This window comes from Orbicella faveolata, unplaced genomic scaffold (assembly GCF_042242905.1).
Source record: "Orbicella faveolata isolate gen_17 unplaced genomic scaffold, um_ofav_v1 contig_3, whole genome shotgun sequence".
Taxonomy (NCBI): domain Eukaryota; kingdom Metazoa; phylum Cnidaria; class Anthozoa; order Scleractinia; family Merulinidae; genus Orbicella; species Orbicella faveolata.
Window position 1 is genome coordinate 23,155,001 of NW_028301558.1, and position 26,095 is coordinate 23,181,095.

General features: G+C 38.0%; 1 protein-coding gene, 1 long non-coding RNA gene and 1 pseudogene across 2 annotated transcripts; 2 read left to right on the forward strand and 1 right to left on the reverse strand.

Annotated features, from left to right (window-relative positions):
• Positions 1-1,053: 1,053 nt before the first annotated feature.
• LOC149106911 (melatonin receptor type 1B-A-like) lies at positions 1,054-2,207 on the forward strand. The gene has a single exon (XM_089298196.1). It carries the CDS (start codon positions 1,166-1,168, stop codon positions 2,204-2,206), a length of 1,041 nt encoding a protein of 346 aa, XP_089154322.1. The 5' UTR covers positions 1,054-1,165; the 3' UTR covers position 2,207.
• A 3,261-nt stretch (positions 2,208-5,468) lies between these two features.
• Positions 5,469-8,418, reverse strand: LOC149106912 (uncharacterized; annotated as a pseudogene).
• A 2,755-nt stretch (positions 8,419-11,173) lies between these two features.
• On the forward strand, positions 11,174-16,300 carry LOC149106913 (uncharacterized). The gene is made up of 2 exons (XR_016209870.1): positions 11,174-11,511; positions 14,377-16,300. It is a non-coding gene; the product is annotated as an uncharacterized LOC149106913 (long non-coding RNA).
• The last annotated feature ends 9,795 nt before the right edge of the window (positions 16,301-26,095 follow it).

Here is a 26,095-nt window from a genome sequence, read left to right on the forward strand (position 1 = left end):
CGCCCAAGCTAAAGAGGTCTACTGCGTTTTGCACCTCTGCTTAACAATGCCAGCGAACTTAAACATTATTTTTCGCCTTTCAAGTTTGATATACAATGATATCATCAGTGATCAAATATGATCTACGGATCAAAAACTCAGTTCAGTGGCATCAAAATTGCCACTGAATATTGTACTGAATATTGTATCGTACAAGTTTTCAAATTTTCAACACAGAAAATTACATTCATTTCAAAATCTGGGCCTTGGGTTTGCTCTTAAAATATTCTTAAAATTCCACAAATTTCAGCCTGGATATTCTTTTAAATGTATTTTTATTAAGAAAACAGACTGTAAACCTTTTGACAAAAATGGGCATGTACGTCAATGAAAAAAAGACATTGAACGAGTCTCTCGGGAGTGGACCACATATAAAGCCAATGGATTTAAACCAACCCCTTAAGTCTCGTTCATATGAGCTTCATTTTCCTAGTATAGTGTTTCATAGCCACTTTGATCTCATATATCTTAGCCTCTTGTAAAATTTAAAAACAGCGCAGCGTTATGTTTGCCTTAGATCAGATGGCGAACTTATTTGGTGAAAAAAAAAAAAAAAGAGTCACTTGGGTGTCGCTTTGTTTAGCTAATATCATTCAATATCACGCGGAAAGCAATTAAGAACGTCTATGACAAGAGGAATGGAAGTACGCAATGTCACAATTTCAACAAAGCTCTGTTGACTAATTTGCTTTCCTATGAAATGAGACGTGCGCGCAGAGCAGATATAACATAATTTAAATTAAGAAAGATAACCAAGGTTGCGAGGATGTTCGATCGCCACCGAGTATAAAGAGGAGGTATCAGTTACTGAATGATTTTGATTCTACAAACGCTGCCTTTTACTGCCATAAAAGAAATGAAACGTACGATAAACAGTCGAAAAAAAAGAAAAGTTGACTAACGCTAATTAAAGCTAAGCATGCTACCTACCTCGAGAGGCAGGTGTTCACCGGATTCCACCAATAAATTACTCTACTATATATGCTGCTGCCCATTCAAGCCATTCTTGCTTCTTGAGTCCTTAAATGATATCAAGCAAGCGCGGCAACAGAACACCGTATAAATTTCCACGAAAACGTTTCAAGTCTCTCGCATATTTTCATCGAAATACACATTTTAGATAATCATGGAAAACGTCACAACTCCCACGACAAACTCGACCGACTTATATGAAAAATTCTGGTGGCTGGCTCCCAAATATTTCAAAGAACTCTCTTCCAGACCAAAATATCTTGTGGCTATAGAATCAAGTATTATGGTGATCATCACCATCTCAGCATTTTTTGGAAACTCGCTGGTGTGTCTTACTCTTGTGCGGAATCCAAGACTTCGCACTGCTACAAATTTACTGATTCTCATGTTAGCGGCAACCGACATGCTTACCGCCTGCCTGCCGCTAACTGTGGCTACAGTCGTGCTCATAAAAGGAAAATGGATCGTGGAAGTAAATCCCTTTGATGTTAAAAACTTTCCTTGTCAGTTTCAAGGAATAATTGCGCCGGCTTTAGCAGGATTTTCGTTACACATTATGGCTTTGACTGCCATAAATCGTTACATTTGTGTAGTTCGCCAAAGACTTTACAACCAACTGTTCAGCCGAAAAGCAACCTGCCTTGTGATTTTAGTTGATGGTATGATTATTTTAAGCCTCACCTCAATTTCTTATCCGGCAGGATTTGCGAAAATCACGCTCGACCCGAGAAGGGCAATGTGCTTCACAACATTTCTTCAACCGAAGTCGTCACAGGTCATAGCGACCATGTTTTTGATCATCAACGTCGCCATTCCAATGAGTTTAATAACGTTTTCGTATTACCGCGTTTTTAAAAAAATAAGAAGCAGTTCTTTTCAAGTTGCCATGATCAACTTAAAGACAAGCGACAGTCCTCAGTCGACAACCACGACAACAACCTCGAAAATCCAAGAGGTGAAAATCACCAAAACTGTATTCGCCGTTTTGTTAGGGTACCTAACGTGTTGGATTCCTGTTATTGTGTGCGATAACCTTAGCTTCAACATGACAAATCCGCGCTTTCCTCGTCAGGGTGAATTGGTTTTCACGTATTTTTTCAGCCTCAGTTCGGCCATCAATCCATTTATATACGGAACCACGAGCAGAGCCTTAAGAAAAGAATTGTGGGCTACGATTTATCACTGTAAAAAATAAATCGCGCAACTTAAACCCCAGTCTTAAAAATCAAAGAGCTAAAAATAACCCAATTTCTTTTATATAAGAAAGATTTGTTTTCACTTCTGAGAATTTTTCATTATACAAAAAATGTTTCTTCCCCCGTCATTCTTGCCACGTGTCACTGATATTATTAGAGAAATTAGTTGCTGAGTTCAATTTAATTTAAGTTAAAGACAGGGAGAAAATTCAACTGAACGACATCGTCCGAAAACAAATATCTTAAATACGTCACGAATGTTAAACATAACATATTACAAAAGTGATATTTTCTCATGGCTAATATGTTGTGAGCTAATTGGTTACAGAGGATGACGTTGATTGGTGTTAGCAAACCCTGTTTAGCTTTATTTATTTTATTTGTTAGCCTTGAATAGTCTACTAGCACACATAGACGAAGTGAAATTACAGTCCACTATTGATGATAGTGAAATATATTTACCAGGTTTTGAAATAACAAGAAAGGATCGCAAGATGAATGGGCGGTGGAGTCTGTATCTATGTGCGAAGTAACCTAAACTAAAAAATTATTGACGATTTGACTACTGAAAATCTTGAATGTTTAGTAGTAGAAATCACCAAGCCACGGTCAAGACCCTTTCTAGTTAGTGCCTGGTATAGACCTTCAAAAATTACAATTTCCTCGATTGTGATTGGTTTATTTTCCACTAATTCACTTGCCAAGTTGTTATCGGACAGTTTGTTATTGGACAGTTTGTTATCGGACAGTTCAATAAGCAAATCACATTCAAAGTTGTAGTTCAAATCAACCAATCACATTCAAAGTTGTTGTTACGTGCGTGCGTGCGTGTGTGCGTGCGCTTTTGTGTTTTTGGCACCTAATTGCCGGTAGGAGGCGCAGTGGCCTTAGAATGTTTACATCTCCTTTGTAGGTATTTTCATGCAAATTTTCTCTTTCTTTCATAGCTTGACTATTCTTCTTTTCTCGGAAATTGTAATTTTTATGATTAATTGATAATAAGACTTCGTGCCGTCCAAGTCAGTCTGTAATCATACTCGTGATAAACAAATCGGACTCCCGCCGCGCGGTCGTCCGATTTTGGTATCACTCTTATGATAACCGACCGAATTGGACTCCACTCAGTCCTATTGTTATTACTAATTCCCGCTCTTTAATTGACCTTTGTATTACGAACTCACCCACTAAAATTGTAAAGTTTGCCGTTGTCCAACTTGCAATTAGCGACCATGCATTAATTGATATGACACATAAGGCCCGTTACGAACCTACTGGCACGATAATGATCATCATCATCATTTTATTTCTTGACTGGCCCGCGAATAGCTATGCTAGTCTAGGCGGGCCAGTCTATCAATAGTTACAAATGATTTATTATTATTATTATTGTTACTTTTATTACTGTTATAGCAAGATAGAAAGTTAGAAAAAAAAAGTTAATAAAATGAAAAGAAAAAGTGGGAAAAGAATATGATTTAATAGATAACATTTTTTTTGTTTGTTTGTTTGATTGTTGGTTGGTTGTTGTTTTTTTACTACTGCTACTGAAATTTTAATTTAGAAATGATCCTCCGAACCTCAATGAAGGAGTCTTCATCCTCGAGAACACCTAGTAGTTTGTTTTTAATTCTGAGTTTGAATGATTTCTTTGGTAGTTCTCTCAGAGAGCTTGGTATCTCATCCCATAGTTTAGCACCAATTCTTGAAAAGACGTTTTTTTGTATTTCAAGTCTTTTATGTAAAAATTATCTGAAGTAGAAGAGCGTGTGCGTGTGCCAAAACCCGTCAAATGAAAAATTTCCATAAAGCTAATTACCTAAGCGACCTGCAACAAAAAGCATGGTCCAGGGTTGAAACACTTAACGATCCAATGATATGTGGCTAATGCGGAGGGATATGTTAATGCAATCTATAGACAAATACGCACCACTAAAATCCAAACGGGCTGGCAATAAAACGTCCCCATGGATTACTGACCAGTTGCGCCATGAAATGCACAAAAGAGACTTCCTAAAAAAGAAGGTTACTTTAGAGGGCGACTCTTTGGCATAGTATGAGTACAAATGTGCCCGTAACCATACAAATAACAAAATTAAGAGGGCCAAGCGGAAATAATTTTATTTCACTGAAAATCTAGAATCCAGTAAATCAAATCCTAGAAATACGTGGCAATTAATTAACGATTTGTCCTCAAGACATCCAAACAAGGTAAAGAATATTTCGGAAATTAAAGTTAGGGAACAAACTATAACTGAACCTTCTGCGATAGCCCAAAAATTAAATCTGCATTTCTCAAGCATTGGTGAGAGACTAGCTTCAGAAATACCGTCGTCTAACGTAGAACATGAGTGCTATCTCGAACCAACTGAAGCTACTTTTTCTATGAAAGCTCCAACAGTGAACGTAGTTCGCAAACTGTTACTTAAACTAAATGAAAGGAAAGATAATATTCCAAGTAACCTTTTAAAAATGGCTGCCAACATAGTCGCACCATCGCTCACACAAATATTTACCAAGTCAATTAGCACTGGTATCTTTCCAACTGAGTGGAAATTTGCAAGGGTGACCCCTATTTTCAGGAAGGGAAAAAGGGACGATCCAAACAACCATTGGCCAATGTCTATCATTACGACCAACCTTACGAGGAAGTCTCGTTTAATTTTTAAGGTTTGTTATTTCTTTTTAATTAATTCAATGCATGTATGGATCTGTAATTGGTAAAATTTACTGTGATTGGCTTCCTTGGTAATCAATGTGATGTTATTGAAGAAATTGCACTCTCCACTCTAAATCTTTCCGTTTTTATGGACATTTGCAAGATAGGGAAGTTACATCAAAAATGACATTGAGGTGCACATAAGGTGAGGGGAAAGCTTTTGAGCTGTTATACTAACCAATTTCAAGTATCCCTTTGATTTAACAATAATCACAATTATTATTCCATTATACAATACAATTAGTGCTACTGTGTTTGAAAGCAGAGAAACTCTATAATGGATAGCACTTTATCTTTCCTTCTTCAGAAAAACAGTTGTCAAAAAATATTGCTTGCAGGTATTGTTGTTGCTTTCAAGAATATGTATTTTTCTGGTTGCTGTCTTTTGTATGCATTAAGAAGAATGATAAATGGGTGTGATGTAACAAAATAGTGGTAAAGTGCAGGTTGATAGATTTATAAAACAGTCGTGTGAAAAAGGTACCTTGCAACAAACTGTAATCATTGTGAATCAAAACAGTTGCCACCCCTGGAGAGGTTTGTCTTTCCAATGAATTAAATCATAAAAATTGTAAATTCTAATCAACAATGATTTAGATAAACATATACAGGAAAAAACTAACGATAGATAAATCCGACGTTTCGGCGACATCTTGGCGCCATTGTCAAGGGAAACTAATTAAATATGCGATTTCAAGAGTAACTAAGAGTTCAGAGTTTCTAATTTGCATAAGTTAGACAAAGACTTTAGCGCGAACTGAGTCTGATTGTACATTTAAACACGGTCGTAATTGTTTAATGAGTAACATCTCATTAATGAGACAATCAAACTTGTTGTGGCATTTTTTTCAACACGCTAAAACAATTGCGAAGGTCATCCGGAATCCTGCCTGCGTGTCTACTATCATAGTGGTTGCGTACTGACGAGGTCTTGCTTCTATGTCCATCAACGCGTACGAACAGATGGCCACGGGTGTAACCGACATAACCAGCATCGCACTGGTCACACTTGAAGTTATACACAACGCATTGTTGATCAATGAGCTGAGGCTTAGGTTCGCTTGTCGGGAACTCCTGGGCAATCTTGCGGCTCGTAAACACCGGTTGAACACTGGTCTGCAGCTTCACACTGAGATCTTTCAACTGTGTCTTCACGATATTAGCAGACTCCTGGTCTTTAAAGGGTATGACAACCCGAGTAGTGTTTTCTGTCGTAGATCTGGACCGTAATGAGGGCTGGTCAGCGACCTTTAAATTTAGGAAGGTTTTGACAGTGGAGTCAACAAGGTGCTTGGGATATTTCAGTTTAGAGAAAACAGACTTCAGTCGTTCGCACTCCTCAGTGAAGTAGGACCATGACGAAGACAGGCGATGTGCGCGATCGAGCATAGTTGTCAATAGTCCGCGCTTGTACCTATTATCGACATGACTGTGGTAATGGAGAAGCAGACCACTGTTTGTTGGCTTCACAAACACTTTAGTTTCAATACGAGGCGCTCTGTTTAGGAGTTGAGTACTGAGAAAGGGAAGCATTCCATCATTTTCGACCTCCATAGTAAAGTTGATGGCGGGGTGAGCGTGGTTGAGGGTGTTAAGAAAGTCCCTAGCTGTAGACAAATCGGGCATCACAGTGAATGTGTCGTCAACATATCGACGATAGTAAGGTGGCAGTTTGCCCTCAACATCTAATTTCTCTTCAATAGACGACATGAATACGTTGGCTAGCAAGGGCCCAAGGGGGGACCCCATCGCTACTCCGTCGATCTGTTCATACAGGGATCCATTAAATTGGAAAAGCTGCCCCTTGGTGGCCACACCCAAAAGATCAATAAGGTCTTGCTTTGAAATGTTCAAATCATACTCGGAATTAAACCAGTTGTTTCTAAAGGCTCTGTCTGCGAGAATCGTAATGGTTTCATCCAAAGGTACATTCGTGAACAAGGAGGACACATCATAGGACACCAGCAAGTCACCAGGTGTTATGTTGAGGTCTCGCGGTAGTTCGTTCACAAAATCGAAAATGTCCGTGACTGTGTACTGATTTAACGACAACGGTTTGAGCTTGTTGTCCAACCATTTCGCCAGAGCATAATTATACGTATTAGTCGCTGATAGGATTGGTCGCATGGCTAATTTCTCCTTGTGTGTTTTCGGCAACCCGTACAGGTGTGCCAGTCTAGAACCGGTCGGACGAAGAGACTGGGCCACAGCGTGAGGGAGGATCCTTGTGATGATAGATTGTACAAGAGCCTCCTTTGCTAAAAGCGGATGATAGTGCTTGGGTGGTCTGCCTCGGGTTTTTGGTCGTTCAGAAGGAATGGGACGAAATTTGCTGGTGTCATTGACAGAAGCTTCGGAAAGTAGATGTATATATTCCGACTTATTCATTACAACGACACCTGAGCCTTTGTCCGGTTTTGTTATGACGATATCATCACGGCGCTTTAGTTGTTTAATGGCTGTCAAAAGCTGTTTAGGAGGACTCGGACCTGTATGGTTGATGTAATTGAGAGCTATAGATTTTAATGTTGCGGCAGCCAGTTCCTTAGAGTTCTCACTGTTTAGATGCCGTTCCAAGTCCCAGTAGGCCTTCTCAAAGCTCGCCTTAATCTCGATGTTTGAGATACGCTGGGGTATGGCGAACTTTAAGCCTCGACAGAGAACCAATTTCTGAAAGAAACTGAGCTCATGCGAGGAGATGTTTGTGATATGCTCGTCGACATCGACTTCATAACAAAACATCGATTTCATAACAAAACCGGACAAAGGCTCAGGTGTCGTTGTAATGGATAAGTCGGAATATATACATCTACTTTCCGAAGCTTCTGTCAATGACACCAGCAAATTTCGTCCCATTCCTTCTGAACGACCAAAAACCCGAGGCAGACCACCCAAGCACTATCATCCGCTTTTAGCAAAGGAGGCTCTTGTACAATCTATCATCACAAGGATCCTCCCTCACGCTGTGGCCCAGTCTCTTCGTCCGACCGGTTCTAGACTGGCACACCTGTACGGGTTGCCGAAAACACACAAGGAGAAATTAGCCATGCGACCAATCCTATCAGCGACTAATACGTATAATTATGCTCTGGCGAAATGGTTGGACAACAAGCTCAAACCGTTGTCGTTAAATCAGTACACAGTCACGGACATTTTCGATTTTGTGAACGAACTACCGCGAGACCTCAACATAACACCTGGTGACTTGCTGGTGTCCTATGATGTGTCCTCCTTGTTCACGAATGTACCTTTGGATGAAACCATTACGATTCTCGCAGACAGAGCCTTTAGAAACAACTGGTTTAATTCCGAGTATGATTTGAACATTTCAAAGCAAGACCTTATTGATCTTTTGGGTGTGGCCACCAAGGGGCAGCTTTTCCAATTTAATGGATCCCTGTATGAACAGATCGACGGAGTAGCGATGGGGTCCCCCCTTGGGCCCTTGCTAGCCAACGTATTCATGTCGTCTATTGAAGAGAAATTAGATGTTGAGGGCAAACTGCCACCTTACTATCGTCGATATGTTGACGACACATTCACTGTGATGCCCGATTTGTCTACAGCTAGGGACTTTCTTAACACCCTCAACCACGCTCACCCCGCCATCAACTTTACTATGGAGGTCGAAAATGATGGAATGCTTCCCTTTCTCAGTACTCAACTCCTAAACAGAGCGCCTCGTATTGAAACTAAAGTGTTTGTGAAGCCAACAAACAGTGGTCTGCTTCTCCATTACCACAGTCATGTCGATAATAGGTACAAGCGCGGACTATTGACAACTATGCTCGATCGCGCACATCGCCTGTCTTCGTCATGGTCCTACTTCACTGAGGAGTGCGAACGACTGAAGTCTGTTTTCTCTAAACTGAAATATCCCAAGCACCTTGTTGACTCCACTGTCAAAACCTTCCTAAATTTAAAGGTCGCTGACCAGCCCTCATTACGGTCCAGATCTACGACAGAAAACACTACTCGGGTTGTCATACCCTTTAAAGACCAGGAGTCTGCTAATATCGTGAAGACACAGTTGAAAGATCTCAGTGTGAAGCTGCAGACCAGTGTTCAACCGGTGTTTACGAGCCGCAAGATTGCCCAGGAGTTCCCGACAAGCGAACCTAAGCCTCAGCTCATTGATCAACAATGCGTTGTGTATAACTTCAAGTGTGACCAGTGCGATGCTGGTTATGTCGGTTACACCCGTGGCCATCTGTTCGTACGCGTTGATGGACATAGAAGCAAGACCTCGTCAGTACGCAACCACTATGATAGTAGACACGCAGGCAGGATTCCGGATGACCTTCGCAATTGTTTTAGCGTGTTGAAAAAATGCCACAACAAGTTTGATTGTCTCATTAATGAGATGTTACTCATTAAACAATTACGACCGTGTTTAAATGTACAATCAGACTCAGTTCGCGCTAAAGTCTTTGTCTAACTTATGCAAATTAGAAACTCTGAACTCTTAGTTACTCTTGAAATCGCATATTTAATTAGTTTCCCTTGACAATGGCGCCAAGATGTCGCCGAAACGTCGGATTTATCTATCGTTAGTTTTTGCCTGTATAAATTGTAAATTATGTACAAATAAAATGTAATGCACTGTAGTGATGTAATTGTGTTTATGTCATTTGTCACTTGGTTTGAGAAACGTGGTACAGCTAGTGGAAACTCTCATAAGTAGACACCCTCAGGACCCAAAAAAGGCGTGGGTAACTGAAGCTGTCTGCTTTCAAGAATGTTCTCATAAGGAGCACCTAGGGGGGTAATTAAGGGCTGGATAAGGAATGCCAAGCTAAATAGCGATGTTTCCCGTGCACTGCAAAAGTTGAAAATTTACATGGACATGTCAGTTTTAATTTACAGTATGTAAATCTTGATTTACATTCTTTGTAAATTACAATTTACATGTTAGGGTTTTGTAAAATAAAATTACAGAAAATTTACAGCTTTTAGTACAGCATGTAAATGTTCTGTAAATAGTGATTTACATTGTCTTTGTCGACAATGATCATTTGAAGAACATGTAAAAACCTGTAAAATATTTTACGCACTTTTACAGTATCTGCCTTTGTAAAAAACATGTAAATTGCTTTGCTAAACCATGTGAGGAACGTGTAAATAATTCAAGCGAATGCTGTAAAAAGTCTGGAAATGTTATGTTTGTAACCCTGTAAAAACCATGTAAATGAAAAAAGGGGGCCTGTAAGAAATATGTAAAAACCATGTAAATGAAAAAAGGGGGGCGGTAAGAAACATGTAAAAACCATGTAAATGAAAAAAGGGAGCCTGTAAGAAACATGTAAAAACCATGTAAATGAAAAAAGGGGTGCTGTAAGAAACATGTAAAAAGCATGTAAATGAAAAAAGGGGGCCTGTAAGAAACATGTAAAAAGCATGTAAATGAAAAAAGGGGGCCTGTAAGAAACATGTAAAAAACATGTAAATGAAAAAAGGGGGCCTGTAAGAAACATGTAAAAACAATGTAAATGAAAGAAAGGGAGCCTGTAAGAAACATGTAAAAACCACGTAAATGGAAAACCTAGAAGTTGCACGGGTGCGACACCGCACTAATTAAGCCGTCTTCTTGTGAACTTTCCGCGCATCCACAACGACAAAATAAAACTAGAATTGTTACTGCACATGCAGGCGTCCCAAGCTTACGTCTCTAGAAAAGAGAAAAATTAATTCTCGGACACGTACGTATTTATTCATGAAGGACCATGAAAGCGTCACGTGTTGTGTGAGTTCAAGACGGAAAGAGCCCTGGTGACCGAGTTTGAACTGACGCGGAGTTAGGTTAGGCAGGGAACCATAAGGGACACCCAACGACCGTTTCCTCTCGAATGCTTTTCAACGCTGTTTTAGGCTATCTGGTGTACTTTCAAAGCTCTGTAGGTTAATTTTAGGTTGCGCAAAAAAAAATTTATCTGTTCGGTTGTTCTAGATGAGCTTGAGTATTCTCGAACTTATTAGGGCTTTTTTGTCCATTTCCCGAAAACGTTAGGTCTTATCGCCTTTCCGAAAATGATAGCTGACTTTTTTTCGGTACCCAAAATGACATTTTTAACAATCCGAAAACAACAAACATTAAACTTCTCATATCGCGAAAGTTCGAGGTCACAGTTGTGCCCCTGAACCGCTGAGAATGAACGAAATATCATCGATTTAGAGCGTTAAATATTCCGAAACATGAACATTCTACAAGTAAGATTAGTACAACTAAGTCTGCCCTTGCATGTTCACTGTTTCTGTGTTTTTGTTTTGTTTTGTTTTGTTTTGGTGATTTCTACCGTTTTGTGCTTTCATTGCCATCACTGCTATCCCAGTCACTTTATAAGAGCATACCAGCCTTGTGAGTGCCCGATCTCCAACAAGCAGGAATCAGCGGTCTTCATGTTAAGTACCAGGTTCTCTCGGTTCTCCCGCCATGTTTGACAGTTCGTTGGAACTTGCATCGAACTCGAGCTCTGTTTTAGCGGGCCAAAATCCACTCTACCTTCGCTTCGTCACCGTGCACGGTTTCAAGGCAACGTTTACCGTTACCCAGAGGTTGAAGATAGCGATTACAGGCAACAAAAACAACAGGTAAGCAAGTTTTGCATAAATTGAACGAGCAGAGTAAAGTAACGTCAAGATACGTATACATTTCGTTTTGCCTTTGGTTGTGAATGTGCCATTATCAAGGAGAAGTTACATTGCTTGTGGAATCGACTTTGGTGATGTTTACCTGCCGTGCATAAAGAGCTTTATTATCTGTTATTATCTGTTCTCGATAACTGAGCATGAACATGCGACATTTGTTATTGGCTTATATGCACCTCATGATTCTTTCTGATGCGTGCTCTTGTAAGGTTATGTTGCCCTCTGATGTGAATGCTAGTAAGCTAAAATGTAATGTGCCATCTTCAGCAGAGAAACTTCTCTTATGCTAGAGTAAGTATTCTGAAGTTACTCAAGTGTCTACAGTTGTACCTACATGCAAGTTACAATATGCTGTTATACACAACTGTACATGGACATTGCACCCACTGGTGCTGATACTGTAGTAAGTTAAATGTTGTGGTATTTTCTTTCACGAAAAAAAAACACTATGATACCTTATAAAGAGGTATACATGTACCTCAAACTGTCGTGAAAACTACACAGGACTTGAAAAAAAGGAAGAGTCACTTGCCCAGGCAGGAAAATCTACTTGTCTTGGACGACACAGTATAGTCAATCAATTATTTCATAACAATCAATAGAAATTAGTCAATGATATCAGAAATCAATAAAAGGATTCGTCATGAGTCATCGATTGTGATCAAATTTTCAATAAGCATTATCAATTTTGCTGATACTAGCTTATCTTTTAAGCAACATTTAATAAGAAAGAAATGAACAAAAGATGTAAAGTAAAATATGAAATCATGAATACAATTGCATAAAAACATTACATTGTATCTCGTAAACAGAATATTTTGCTGGCATACATGTATCAGGGACTATATTTTGGGGGTTTTTGGTAGTGCCTTTGAAATCTACATAAAAAAGTTGCAATCAAACGTTGTGTTGAGGGACACAATAATTTTTCTACAGTTTAGGTGAACTAACAAAGAGAGACCAACTTTCAATTGATTCTCTAATGACTGATAAATTTGGTAAAATCAAACTGATAACTTGAAACTTTTCTAGCATGTGAGTATGAATTTCTTTCAATTGATCGATAGCACTGATAACACTTACATTAATTTCAATTTATTGATTTATATCAATTTATGGATCGATTTCAATCGATTGCCTTACCCTGGGATGACCAGACAGCACTTTAGAGCCCTGTCACAGCGGTACATTTTACTTGTACGAAATTGGGCTCTTACCAAATACATGTAGGTTTCATGTGTCATGCATCTGTTCATGCATTTGTAGCAGGGCAGGAAAGAAAATTGTGAGTCACTGGCCCAGTGGGCCAGTCAATTTCAGTTTTCACTTGCCCCACTTAAATATTAGTTGCCAGTGTGGTGGCCAGTAAGGAAATCAGAGGACAAATGCGAATGAAGTACACTCGGATTCCAAACTAATTCCTGCTTTCAACCTAATAATTAACTTATCTCTAGGTCTTAAGTTTTGAAATGGAATGACTGGAAATTATCATTTATCAAGCTGGCATTTTTAGTCAGACTCACAAGACTACTGACGCTACATTGTAATTTCACTTGCCCACTGGGCCACTGAACTTCTATTTTCGCTTGCCTAAGAGCAAAATTTACTTGGCTGAGGAAATCAGACCTGGGTTTTTTCTTGCCTTGAGTAGATCACAGATAACATCAAAATGTGGTAAAAACAAAAAATAGTCTAATAAGCCATTACCAGAGTGTGTCACAGAATTTGTGAATTTTTCAGGCGTGTGTTACTGATGTTTTTACCACATTTTGATGTCTTCTGTGATCTATTACTGAACAGATGCACAACAACATAGAATCTGTCTGCTTTGTAATACATAACAAAGAAACAAAAACAAACTTTTATGACATCATCTGTACCTTTGTCCACCAATAGAGCATAAGTGCACGTAAGAAACAATCAAATTGTGCCTGCAAATAATTCAACTTATTATTTAAACATTGTTTGATAGGAGTTTGATTTATTGTGCATGAATATTACAATGTAGGAGATAGTGAACATTGAATAGTTACTGCCACAGATTTTGAGTTTAGTTCTTCTACATCCTCTGACATTCAGTGCCTTCCAATCAGAGATGCAAATTTTTTGTCACACAGTAGCTACAGATGTAAGATCTGTTTGATTGATGAATATTCAGGGCTCAAAATAATGGCCGGTCAACGGGTAATGTCTGGCCAGAATGGTGACTTGACCGGCCAAAAACTTCACTCGCTGGTCATGTTGACCAGTCATGTCATGTTGAGACGGTCACGTTGTTCATTCTTGAATAAACAATCAAATCCCTAACTGTAAATCTGAGAGTTTTTATCTCTTTTTTATTATGACCTCTAACGAAAACATACACCAGTGCATACATGTATCTGTTCGAACGGCTAAAGACCATTCGCTTGCTGTTTGTCATGCATTCAAGATCGATAGGAATGCCATTCGAGTGACTGGGGTTAAATCTGTTCAGAAAAATATTAAGCCAATCTTTAAACGGTCTAGCAGTGACTGGAACAAACAAACTATTTGTGGGTTTAATTTGGCTCACATTATGTGTACTTGATTTTTTCGTAAATATCTTGACCAGTCAGAAATGAGACGTGACCAAGCTAAAATTACTTTGGCCGGTCAACATGACCGGCTACAGTCCGATTTCAAATGTCACAGTATAAATTGGAATGATAAGAAACAAAATAATAACTCCAGTGTAAAATTCGCTGATTGATATCATACATAGAATTTGCTGATTCATACTCAGACATAACTTATCTTCTTTAATGAAATGTTTTATGTTACTTGTAGGATGAAGCAAAATTGAGAGTGGTCAATACATGCCTACTCCTTGGCATTGATGCTTGATCAGGAAAAAATCAGCCACTGAGAAGTCTACAGTACCTATGACTCTATAAGGGGTCCAAGGTCCATTTCTTGAAGGCCCTGGAAACTTTTCGGGCCCACAAAGCCATCTTTAATTGAGCTGTGTCTAAAAACTAAGAGCTGTATATGCCTGAAACTTCTCGTGTGAAGGAAACCTCTGTTCATATTGAGAATAAGCGAATAAAACAGCTCAGTAAGCATAAGATTTCAGATTTTGGTATGGCTTTCTGGGTGCGAAAACTTTTTGGGACCTTCGAGAAATGGGCCCCTGGTGCATTACGGTCTAACATGGTGACCTTCAACACTTTCTGGCATAAATTCAACCACTTTAAACATTATTTTTAATGCTTTGAAGTATCACCTACACTGTACCTGTGTTAGTGAATTAGCATTAAATTTGAATATCTTAGATTGCTAGGTTGATACTTATTGTTCAATACAGTAGCTATAAGATTTCATCATAAAAAGCAAAGGCTATGTTTACATACATGTAGTACCAGAACAATAATTTATTAACTTATGATGTGTTATGGGAACTATGAATTTTTTTTTTTTTACAGTACAGTTTTTTTTTTATCACAAAAAGAAAAAGTAAAATTTTGAATATTGTTTACAGTGAATGTTTTGTCAGGGGTCCAAAATGTTTGTCCTGTTTGGATTCCGTACAGTTTTGGAAAAAGAAGGAAACTTTGTAAACATAGCCTAAAAGATGTCAGAAGCCTTGTTTTATGTTATGCAATGTATATGTATATGTATATGTATATGTATATGTATATGTGTATACATGAATGTTTTTATGATGAATTTAAAATGTCAATCTCTATCTTGTGGTAAATGTTTTTTCTCCCTATTTTCTGTTATTTCAAAAGAACAATTCACTCTATGAAAAAAGTTGATCAATATTTCACACTTACATTGCAGTAATTTTCATAATAAGGTAAAGGTAAAGTCTGCATATGAGCCACGTGGCCCAACAGACTGGAGCTTATCCCGCTTTCTGTAGCAGGAAGCGATTAGGACTATTTCTACTCCCCCTGGATGAGATGCCAGTTCATTGCAGGGTTACCCCACCATTAAATTCGCTGGTACCTACTTATACACCTGGGTGGAGAGGCACTGAGAGTAAAGTGTGTTGCCCAACAACACAATAGAATGTACCCGCCTAGGGCTTGAACCCGGACTGCTCGATCAGGAGTTGAGCGCACTACATGTAACTACGAGACCATTGTGCCTCCCACATTTTTCATAATAATTATTAAGGCTAATTTAATCCCATATTAATTACTTAGTAAGAAAAAAACAGTTTATTCATTCATTTTATGACAAAGGTATTATCATTATGTTACATTTGACTTTGTGAATTTAGTATATATTTAAGACAGGTATCCATTCGCAAACAATTTTAATTTAGTAATACGCCTAAATTGCAAAATTTTCACTAGTTGTAGCTGACAACAGTATAGTTCTTAATCATTTTATTATTTATGAATTAAATAGAGTTGAATATGACATGGTTTTGCACAATCTTGAAAAGGTCTTGAATTTTAGTAGTCTTGAAAAGTGCTTGAATTCGGTTAAAGGAGCTCAGTCATGGTATTTTAAAATATTTTGGCCATGTACAAAATTACATTTAAGTCGTCTTGTTATTGATAGAAAGAAAAGAAAACATGTTTTATTTGTTGCAATGTGTACATTGTAAACCTTATTCATGGCATATAAAAACTATTTGAATTTTACTGAGTTTGTTCTGATTGCAATAAATTTCTGATTCTGTATAAATTTGCATGTTTTCTACTATTATAATTAAGGTCAACAGATTTGATTACAATAAAACAGTACATTCCATGCATTTTTCTACAAGTTATTATTTACAAGTTATTTATGGTACAGGGTTTCTCCCTCCCTTTTTCGATTTACATGTTATTTACAGGCTCCCTTTTTACATTTCCAGGTTATTTCCAGGCTCCCTTTTTTGATTTACATGTTATTTACAGGCTCCCTTTTTCAATTTACAGGTTATTTGCAGGCTCCCTTTTTCAATTTACAGGTTATTTGCAGGCTCCCTTTTTCAATTTACAGGTTATTTACAGGCTCCCTTTTTCGATTTACATGTTATTTACAGGCTCCTCTTTTCAATTTCCATGTTATTTGCAGGTTCCCTTTTTCGATTTCCATGTTATTTACAGGCTCTCTTTTTCCATTTACATGCTATTTACAGGCTCCCTTTTTCGATTTGCAAGTTATTTACAGGCTCCCTTTTTCGATTTACATGTTATTTACAGGCTCCCTTTTTCAATTTCCATGTTATTTACAGGCTCTCTTTTTCCATTTACATGTTATTTACAGGCTCCCTTTTTCGATTTACATGTTATTTACAGGCTCCCTTTTTCGATTTACATGTTATCTACAGGCTCCCTTTTACGAGTTACATGTTATTTACAGGCTCCCTTTTTCGATTTACATGTTCTTTATAGGCTCGTTTTTTGATTTCCATGTTATTTACAGACTCCCTTTTTCGATTTACATGTTATTTACAGGCTCCCTTTTTTGATTTACACGTTATTTACAGGCTCCTGTTTTCATTTTCAATGTTATTTACAGCCTCCATTTTTTTAATTTACATGTTGTTTACAGCCTCCCCCTTTTATTTACATGTTATTTACAGTATTATGGCAGCCTCCCTGTATTAAATTTACATGTTATTTACGGGTTTCCAGGTTGAATCACAAGAAATTTACAGGCTATTTACAGTATTTGCAGGAACAGTTTACATGTTATTTACATGATCTTAGCCCTTTGCGTTGAAACATTTACAGTGTTTTCTTCATCATTTACATGTTTCACTTGAAATATTTACATGTTTTTTACATGAAACCTCCAAAACATGTAAAAGGGGAAAAATCATGTAAATTAATCTTTACAGTCTCTTTTTGATTATTTACATGTTAATTACATGTTATTTACATACTCTGTAAATTTTCAACTTTTCCAGTGGTGACTGGGGTCATTACTTTGTCTTCATGGGTAAGACACTTTACCAATACTCTTGCAATGCTTCTCACCCAGCTTTATAAATGGGTGGTGCTGAATTTAATGCTGGGGATAACCATGTAATAGACTGGCATCTCATCCATGCTATGGAAACAGGGATATGCTCAGATCGATGACAGTATGAACCACTTGGCCTGATGCGGACTAACTACTTTGCCATCCGTTTGAGCTTTTAGTATTCTTCTGAGATTATAAGTGAGCCATGAGAAATAAAAGTGACAATATTGTTTTGCAGAGAAACCATTATGTAGTGACCGCTTAGTATTGAAATGGGTCTTTTCAGAACCACTCAAATCACTTTTTTGAGAGCCATGAAAACAAACAAAAATTGTCAATGCAGTCAATGACCCGATGGCAAAAGTAGGAATGGCCATGTAGAGAAATCTTTTGTCTGACTCATGACAATTGACTGACAAAGAAATATTTATTTTCAATACTCATTCAATTTTACACATCACTTTTGGTTTCCCAAGCAACTTTGGAGAAGTCAACGCTTAAGGAGAAACTGTTGAGGAAACCTTTATCTTTATTAGCTTAAGTTTGTTTGTACAAATGACTTTACATACGTCGTGCTTAATTTAATTTTGCTGCCACATACTCCAAAACAGCTGCATCTGCAAGACAAAAAATGCAAAAGGCATTTTTCTCACTGTCGCAGCTTGTAAACCAAATATAAAGTATTGAATATCGTAGACTTTCTTTGCGTCGTATGTAAGATGCTCGAAAATGGTTCGTGACAAACTGATGTCACGCTATGGCAGTGACAGTGACAGTATCACCGAAAACATCCTCATATCTATACGTTAAATTGTAGCAGAGTAACTGTAGTTTCACTAGTTAAAGCCGATTCCCATATCACAAATTAGTTTTTCGGATATTCACAGAAACGCTAACCTTGTAAAGTTTAACCAGCCGATAAAACAGCGTTGCCGGCGAGTATTGTGAAATCAAATGAGGGGATATTTTGTTTGATACGGTTTATAAATACAAGGGTTGATTGGAATAAACGTCCACTCAAATTAAACTAAATGAACACTTTTCATCAACAGTTGAGAACTGCCGCTCATTTTAAGAGCTTTAAAACTCGAAGAGTCAAAAACTGAATTTCTAGAATTGAATTCCGACCTCAAATCATTCATCTGACTTGTAGTATACTGGGGAACATCGGAAACAAGGTACCAAATTTTGCCAAGGCATAGTGTACACATTAAACTGTCACCCATGAATGGGAATTCACATATCACAAAGGAGTACAAGCGTCTTAGAGGTTTGAAGACAAATTTTAGTTTCGAGGTAAAAAAAAACATTTATCTTTACCAACATTAACTTTACTTTAAAATAAAACGGATTTACTCAAAACCATAAAAGTACCCAGGTTATGAAAAAATAACTTTATAGTAGCAATGCTGGACTGGAATTTAGAGAAGAGTTGACGAAAAAAAAATGGTGAGATTTTCTTGTTTAACCTGCACACTTTGAAATTGAAAATGAGAACAACAAGGTTTTCTCGTCTCCCCAATATGAGACGAATAAAAATCTAAAATATAATTATAAGTTCAAGGAACCAGCAATATGTTTAACTTACCACAATAGCCATGTTTCTTTTAGCTGGTGTCGATTAAGGCCTCAGGTACTCCTCCGTACAAAGGAAAATGAACCGACGCTTGCTTTGCCACATCTTTGTTGAAGGGAAATCGCCATCTTTGTCGGTAACATGTGCGCTCAAAAAGAGCTTCATCAACCGCAAAATTGCCATCAGCGATATGAAACGGGCAGTTCGCTCTTCACTTTGAATTGCTTTTCACTGTAACATGGCTTTTCATGACTTTCTAAGGACCTCTTAAAGAATGAATCTCCGTCAAAGTTTCGGTTCTCAAATTCAGCGTCGCGAAAACCGCGTGTTCAAAGAAAATCGTAGCCTGGTACAAACACACAAAAAAAGGTTGAACATTTTCGTGTCTGCGCAAACAAGTCTCCCTTGCAGTTGTACCCTCGAAAAGATATTCCACATCTAAGCGGGCCTTTGTATTAGCGGAGCTCCGGCGACCCGAAAGGGCCGCCAAACGGAGCCCCATAACTATAGGAACAGAACCACATGCATGCATAGAAATAGAAAAGCGCGCAACTCTTTTTTCATGGTCAACATGGCTAGCGGCGTGGATCGCGGTCGTGTGCGCCTAACGACGACGACGGCGTCGCGCAACATGGCGGTCATACTCCAACTAATAGGTCGACCAAGGCATGCATGTATTGGACATCCACGTTATTGTCAATTGACAGCTGTCAAAAGAAGCTATCTGCTAACCGGTATCACGTGACTATATCGCGGGATCAGGTTTAGTGCTTATCGAGGTCACGTGGTTTTTTAGACTTCCCCGCCGATCAAGTACTGGATTTCGATTGGATCGCGGACTCACGTGAGGCTGACTTGTTAATGAGGGCCGGGTTGTTATGGAAGGTATACAAATGTTTTTCACTGCTTTTTTTTTGTGTAGTTTGAGATAAAACAGAAGGCCAAACAATATAAACAGCAAACCTCACCCCAAAGTTAAAACTTCAAATCAAAATTCTCGTCTTTCCTGGGTTAGCTTAATCGGGCTTTGAACAACACGGCCCAGGAGCTCCGCTTTAGGCTTGGCTAAATCTATAGCTATATATTATCCTCTACTTCGCAGTTAGGTGGGACATGAGAAACCGGAAATGATGTGAATGTGCCCATACAATCTCTATAATGGCGTTCCCATACGTGCTCTGTAATTTAACAAAGAGATTTTCCTAGCCTGGGTATTAAAGCTATAGATCTTATATTTAGCTTACATCATCGCTATATCATTGACTTCAAAGCTGCTCATTTTGTTTTTCGACTAAATTATTTATAGCTGAGTAATTGACAATTTGTTAAAGCGTCTGTATGCATAATCGTCAAACAGTTAATAATTGCCTCATGTCTTCATGCAACGTTCCGATAGATCACTTTGGAGGACGCAGGAGTGCAGCATTAGTCTACCGTCATGGTGTCACTTGTTCAACTGATACGGCTGGAACAAAGGATCTTTTCCTTTTTTATTTTTTATTTTATTTTTGCTGAGGATGAACAGCGGTTGTTTGTGTCGTTTTTCAAAACTTTGCCATAGTTTTCTTGCAATTCCCTCAGCCCGAGGATGCCATGTATGAAATAATTGTTAAGGAAAATTACACCTGACAAACTCACATCCGAGAACTTAAGTGGATTGGTACTGATTACACCATCAGATGGTGCATTGCAGCATTAAACGAGTGTACATCCCTCTCCCTTAAATTTGTGTTTGTCTAACACGGTACCCTTATTGCTGACAAGCTACTTCTCCAAACAAGAAGCCTGAATGATAACCAAAATATGATGTCCCGACAACAAACTTATTCTATGCAGCCAATTATAAGTGGAGTAGCTCCAACCGCCAAATTGAGAGAATTCTTAAGCCAACTGATCATCCTATACACGGACTGTTCATCGTCTCGTAGGTGATCGTTTTATCATAAAAGTTTCTAATTCAAAGCGATCTGAATATATTACTTCTGCTAGGTAGTAAAAGATATTTGAGATATGCCCGAAGATAAAAATACGCTGTCTTGGTCAAGTTTGTGATCCCATTTAGACTGATGATGCGTACACAGCTGTCTATTTAGAACCTCAGCCCAAAGTGGGTTTGCTGAATGAGTAGATAATCAACTAAGAAAACTGAGATGTTACAAATAAATAAGCAAAACAAAGCAAAGGAGTTCAGTTCAGTGTTGGAATCAACAGCTATAATACTTCAAAACTGACTTTCATGTCATTTTCTTACCTTATGGACTACCGTAATGACCAGTAAGTCGAGTAAAACCTACTAGAGTAAGAATGAGGAAACAGCAGACTTTATTTTATTTGTTATATTTATTTCTTTTCCTCTCCCCCTGGACTGAAACAACAAATCGATAGGAAACAAAAACCAAAAAAAAAGTGCAAAACACACACAAAAATCACTGAGCGTAGCGTAAATCCTCGAATTAGCGCCCGGGGCGCTTATTTCAAAGTTAGGAGAAGACGGGGTACGCTTATTCGAGGGGGCGCTTAATCGAGGGGGCGCTTATTTAATTTTTCCCAAATCGTGGCCTGACATGATCAATTTTTGAATACATCATCTGCGGGTAAACAACAACATAAACTGTTCATTGACATAAAAAGCTGATCCCCAATTTTTAATCGCGGCACCGTTAGTACTTAACGTGTTCAACGTTTTCACTTAACGTGTTCACAAACTAAAACAATGTACAAATCTAATACTACATGACGAAAACTATACATCTTTTATTGTCTCATAGTCGCCCAAAAAATGAGGGGGAGGGGAGGGGAGTGCTTATTCGAGGGGGTGGGGGGGGGGGGGGGCGCTTATTTCAAATTTCGGCCGATAGGAGGGGCGCATATTCGAAGGGGGCGCTTATTCGAGGGGGGCCGTTAATTTGAGGATTTACGGTATCTTGTTTGTGCGGTTGCCCGGGTTGGATAAATAGATAAATAAATAAATAAATAAATAAATGAATAAATAGATAAATAGAGTTAAGAAAAGTAAACGCATGGCTCATTTTTCACGTATTTGATACAACAATTACTATGGTCACGCACACGCAAAGGTGACAAAATTGAAATCGATTTACTGGATGAATTCTATTTTTGCTAAAGTCGAGGAGAGTTTTTGAATTTGATCTTCTAATGAGGTTTCTATCTGTTAATGAACATGAATTTCAGAGTAGCCGATGATTTATCACAACCGCAAAAAGGTAAAAGTCAACTTTCGTGTTACACAAGAACGCCCGATCGCAGGTAAGTTTATACCTGACCGCTCTCGCTACTCTCAATAACACGAAAGAAATGAAACATTTCCAAGAATAATGTATTCATTTAGTATTTTTCAAAGCTTGTGTTTTTTTTTTTAGCAGGTGCTGCTATTTCATCAAATTACTAATTTTCTAACGCATTTGATAATCGCCTTTAATTTGAACCATGAATCCTTCAGATAACTACAGATATGTCAAAATGGTAATGTAACGCATAATGGAATGTAACGACGATTTGGCCAACAAGCGGAGAACACCAGGAAATTAAAACCGAAGGATGTGTTTATTGGTGTTATACGGTAGTTGCTTCCTTTTTCTTTGGTTCCCTCACTGGACAAGGCAGTAAAATTGTGTCAAGAACTTACGGGGAAAAAAAATTCGCTATGGATGGTTTACCTTTACAAGTGAATATACGAAAGATCATATGTTTTAATTTCATCTCCTTATGTATTCTGTTACCATTGCGTTTTGTACTATTACTTATAATGCCAGCGGATTTAAATTCATATTCTGTCTTTCTCGCTCGACATACAATCATATCGTCATTGAACATGTATGACCTACTGCCACTTGAGTGGTTCATATCCACCTTGATTTATTATGGAATCATGCTCTGGTAAAAATATAACTTTCAACTCACTCTTTTTTGTAAGAGTAGTGTTTTTCCGGTCCATGCCGAATATTCTTATTTTTGTTCTGATTTTGGGCTGAAAATATTTTTGTGAATATTCTTAGATTACTATGCCGACAACAAAGTTAAGCCCTGTTCGGCGGGGTTCTTGCTTGGATGGGTTACCAAATACGAATACCCCGTGTTGTAATAACTTCTTTTCTTTTCTTTTCTTTTTTTCCCTTTCCAAGGCGATATTAGTCACTGCTGAACCCCAAGTTTTGTGTAATGTCTTTTTTTTTCTAATTATCACCTATTTTGTTCAAATCATTCCTCTATGTCCGTATTCATCTTTGAAGTATTTATTTACAATACTGTATAAAAAATAGCAAAATACGTCGTTCGAATTCTCCTCAATTCTCTTGTCTGTTGATCGTCCAAAACTTTCAATCACGGCTTGAATCATAATTCGAAAATTCATACAGCTCATCAATTTTGTGATTTTCAATATCAGTTTATTTCAATATCAGTTTTCCGCAATCGAGTGGACACCTTGGGAAATGAGCTATTTATATAATTAGCTTCTATATATAGACACGTTCGTGCGAAAATCTGAGATCACTTCTTCGGTAAGATGTTGAGTACTTGCGTCAGAAATTCAAAGCATAACTAACTTGGCACGGCGCAATCGACTATAAAATGGCCTTGGACAGCGCGATGTTCGAAACCCGGGTGGGGTGGGGAAACTAGTAGATGAAAAGGCCGGGGATGCTCGTCGTCTCGGGTACAACTCAAGGATTCTGGTCTCACTTAGGGTGTTGATAACAAAACGTCACCATTCTTAGCTGTCAAAGTATCCTTTAGGGTGCACTCGAAGAAATAATAATAAAAGTCAGGCTCTCATTTGTTTTCCGCTGATCTCCCGAGTACCCGTGTCGGGTCTACAAGTGCGCGCGGGATCCTTTCTTGGCCAGTGGCTAGTAACCGAATCCATTCCATTTTAAGTGGTATCTTTTAGGGGTCTAATGAAGCTCAAGCAACTCCCATTTTAGTCTCCTTTAGGAGTTAAATTCAAATTTTCCGACGAGCATCCCTGACATTCTCATATGGGATTTCCCCCCCCCCCGGGGTTCGAAATGTCTAACAGGCAATGAAGGAGTGAAGGGGTGATGGAGTGAAATCGTCCCACCACTACAACATGAAAAATATAAATATTTTCCAAGTTAAAAATGGGCATGTGCGTCAATGACAAAAAGAAGACATTGTACGAGTCTCTCGGCAGTGGGCCACATAAGAGAGCACATAATTGCGGAAAGCACTTAAGAACGTTTATGATAAGAGAGAAGAAAGTAGGCAATGTACTATTACAACAAAGCTCTGTTGACTAATTTGCTTTTCTATCAAATGTGACATGCACGGAGACCAGATATAAAATAATTTGGATTGTGAAGGATAACCAAGGTTGCGAGGATGTTAGGTTGCCACCGAGATTTCTATCTCTAAAAACGCTCAGCACGAGTATAAAGAGGAGAAATCTGTAACTGGATGATTTTGATTTTAAAAATAATGCCTTTTCAAGGCTGTAAGAAATGAAACGTACAATAAATAGTTAAAAAAAAAAAAGTTGACTAACGCTACTTAAAGCTAAACAAACTACGTACTTCGAGAGGCAGGTGTTTACCAGATTCCACCAATTAATTACTCTACAATATATGCTACTGCCCATTCAAGTCATTCTCGCTTCCTGAGTCATTACATGATATCAAGCAAGGGCGGCCACCGAATACCGTATAAATTTCAACGAGAACATTTCAAGTCTCGCGCACATTTTCATCGAAATACACATTTTAGATAATCATGGAAAAAGTCACGACTCCGACAACAAACTCGACCGACTTATATGAAAGATTCTGGTGGCTGGCTCCCAAATATTTCAAAAAACTCTCTTCGATACCAAAATATCTCAAGTCTAAGTAATTACTTCCGGCGCAGACTTTTCTTCTAGAATTAAATTTTCAGTATGTTTGGACGATTTTCTTTTCAGTGTAGTTAACATAACAGGTTTGATTTGACAAAGCAAATAATCACTTGCTTGTGATATTCGATGCATTGAGATTCTTTTCAAATTCATGTTTTCTAGTTTGTGACCTACTTTATTAATATACTGAGTTGGCGGAAGGCTCTTGCCGTTTCAACATAATTACAGTTCAATTACGTCCTTCAGAATTAAGCATATAGTACTCGCTTTCGTAAAGTTAAATACCATGTCGGGAACTCAAGGGAGAGACAAGAGGAAACAAAATTGGAACATATATATTCCTTAACTGATTAGCTAGCTTGATATGAAGCATCAAAAGTGTTAAACCCTTTGTGATTCGATGTTTTGCGAGCTCCTTGTGAGCTGCAGGATGTGAAATCTTAAATTTCTTTCTCTGTTTCTATCCAAGTACTAACCGTTTGAAAGTTTAAGACGGAATCTACCAGAAGTTCGAATAACAAGTGGACAAAAACCTAGTACCAAGATCATTAACATCGTATTACAAACTTCTGTACGACTGTTTTACACACCTTCTCAAAAAAAAAAAAATCATTTCTAGCAACACCAAAAGTCAAAAACAAATGTTGAATTTTGTACAAAACACTTGAAAGTACTGGTGAAATGAGACGGAGGATGAAATTTTACCTGCGTTTGCACAATTTCTCTGAGCTTTGAAATTTATTTTCTCTCTTTCCATGGGAAATTGTTTTCGGTGTTATTTCAGGTAACTATTCATATCTTTAGCTTTTTGAAAATGTAAAAAGAACGGTAAAATAATTAAAATTATTCTGTTGCCAGATTTTTGTCCACTAAAAACTGAAATTCCTCGATTTTCTATCGGATTTCGTCTTAAACGAAATATACGCCAAATAGCACTCTCTGTTAACTCTTGGGCCAGGCTAGTCACTGTAAAATGTAAAAAACGACAAAAAGTTAATATTGAAAACGTGCACAATATACAACGAAAATAAAAAAAAGAATAATCTGAATTAATAGAAAAATTAATGTGAAGGTTCTTATCAAGTTTTGATTAAATTGCTAGCCACGTTATATATGTCTATGTAACCCGCCCATGTTTTCATGTTGTGTCA

Bases quoted from the DNA above. Each gene is read 5' to 3' on its own strand.
- LOC149106911 (XM_089298196.1), top strand. From the start codon at position 1,166: ATGGAAAACGTCACAACTCCCACGACAAACTCGACCGACTTATATGAA.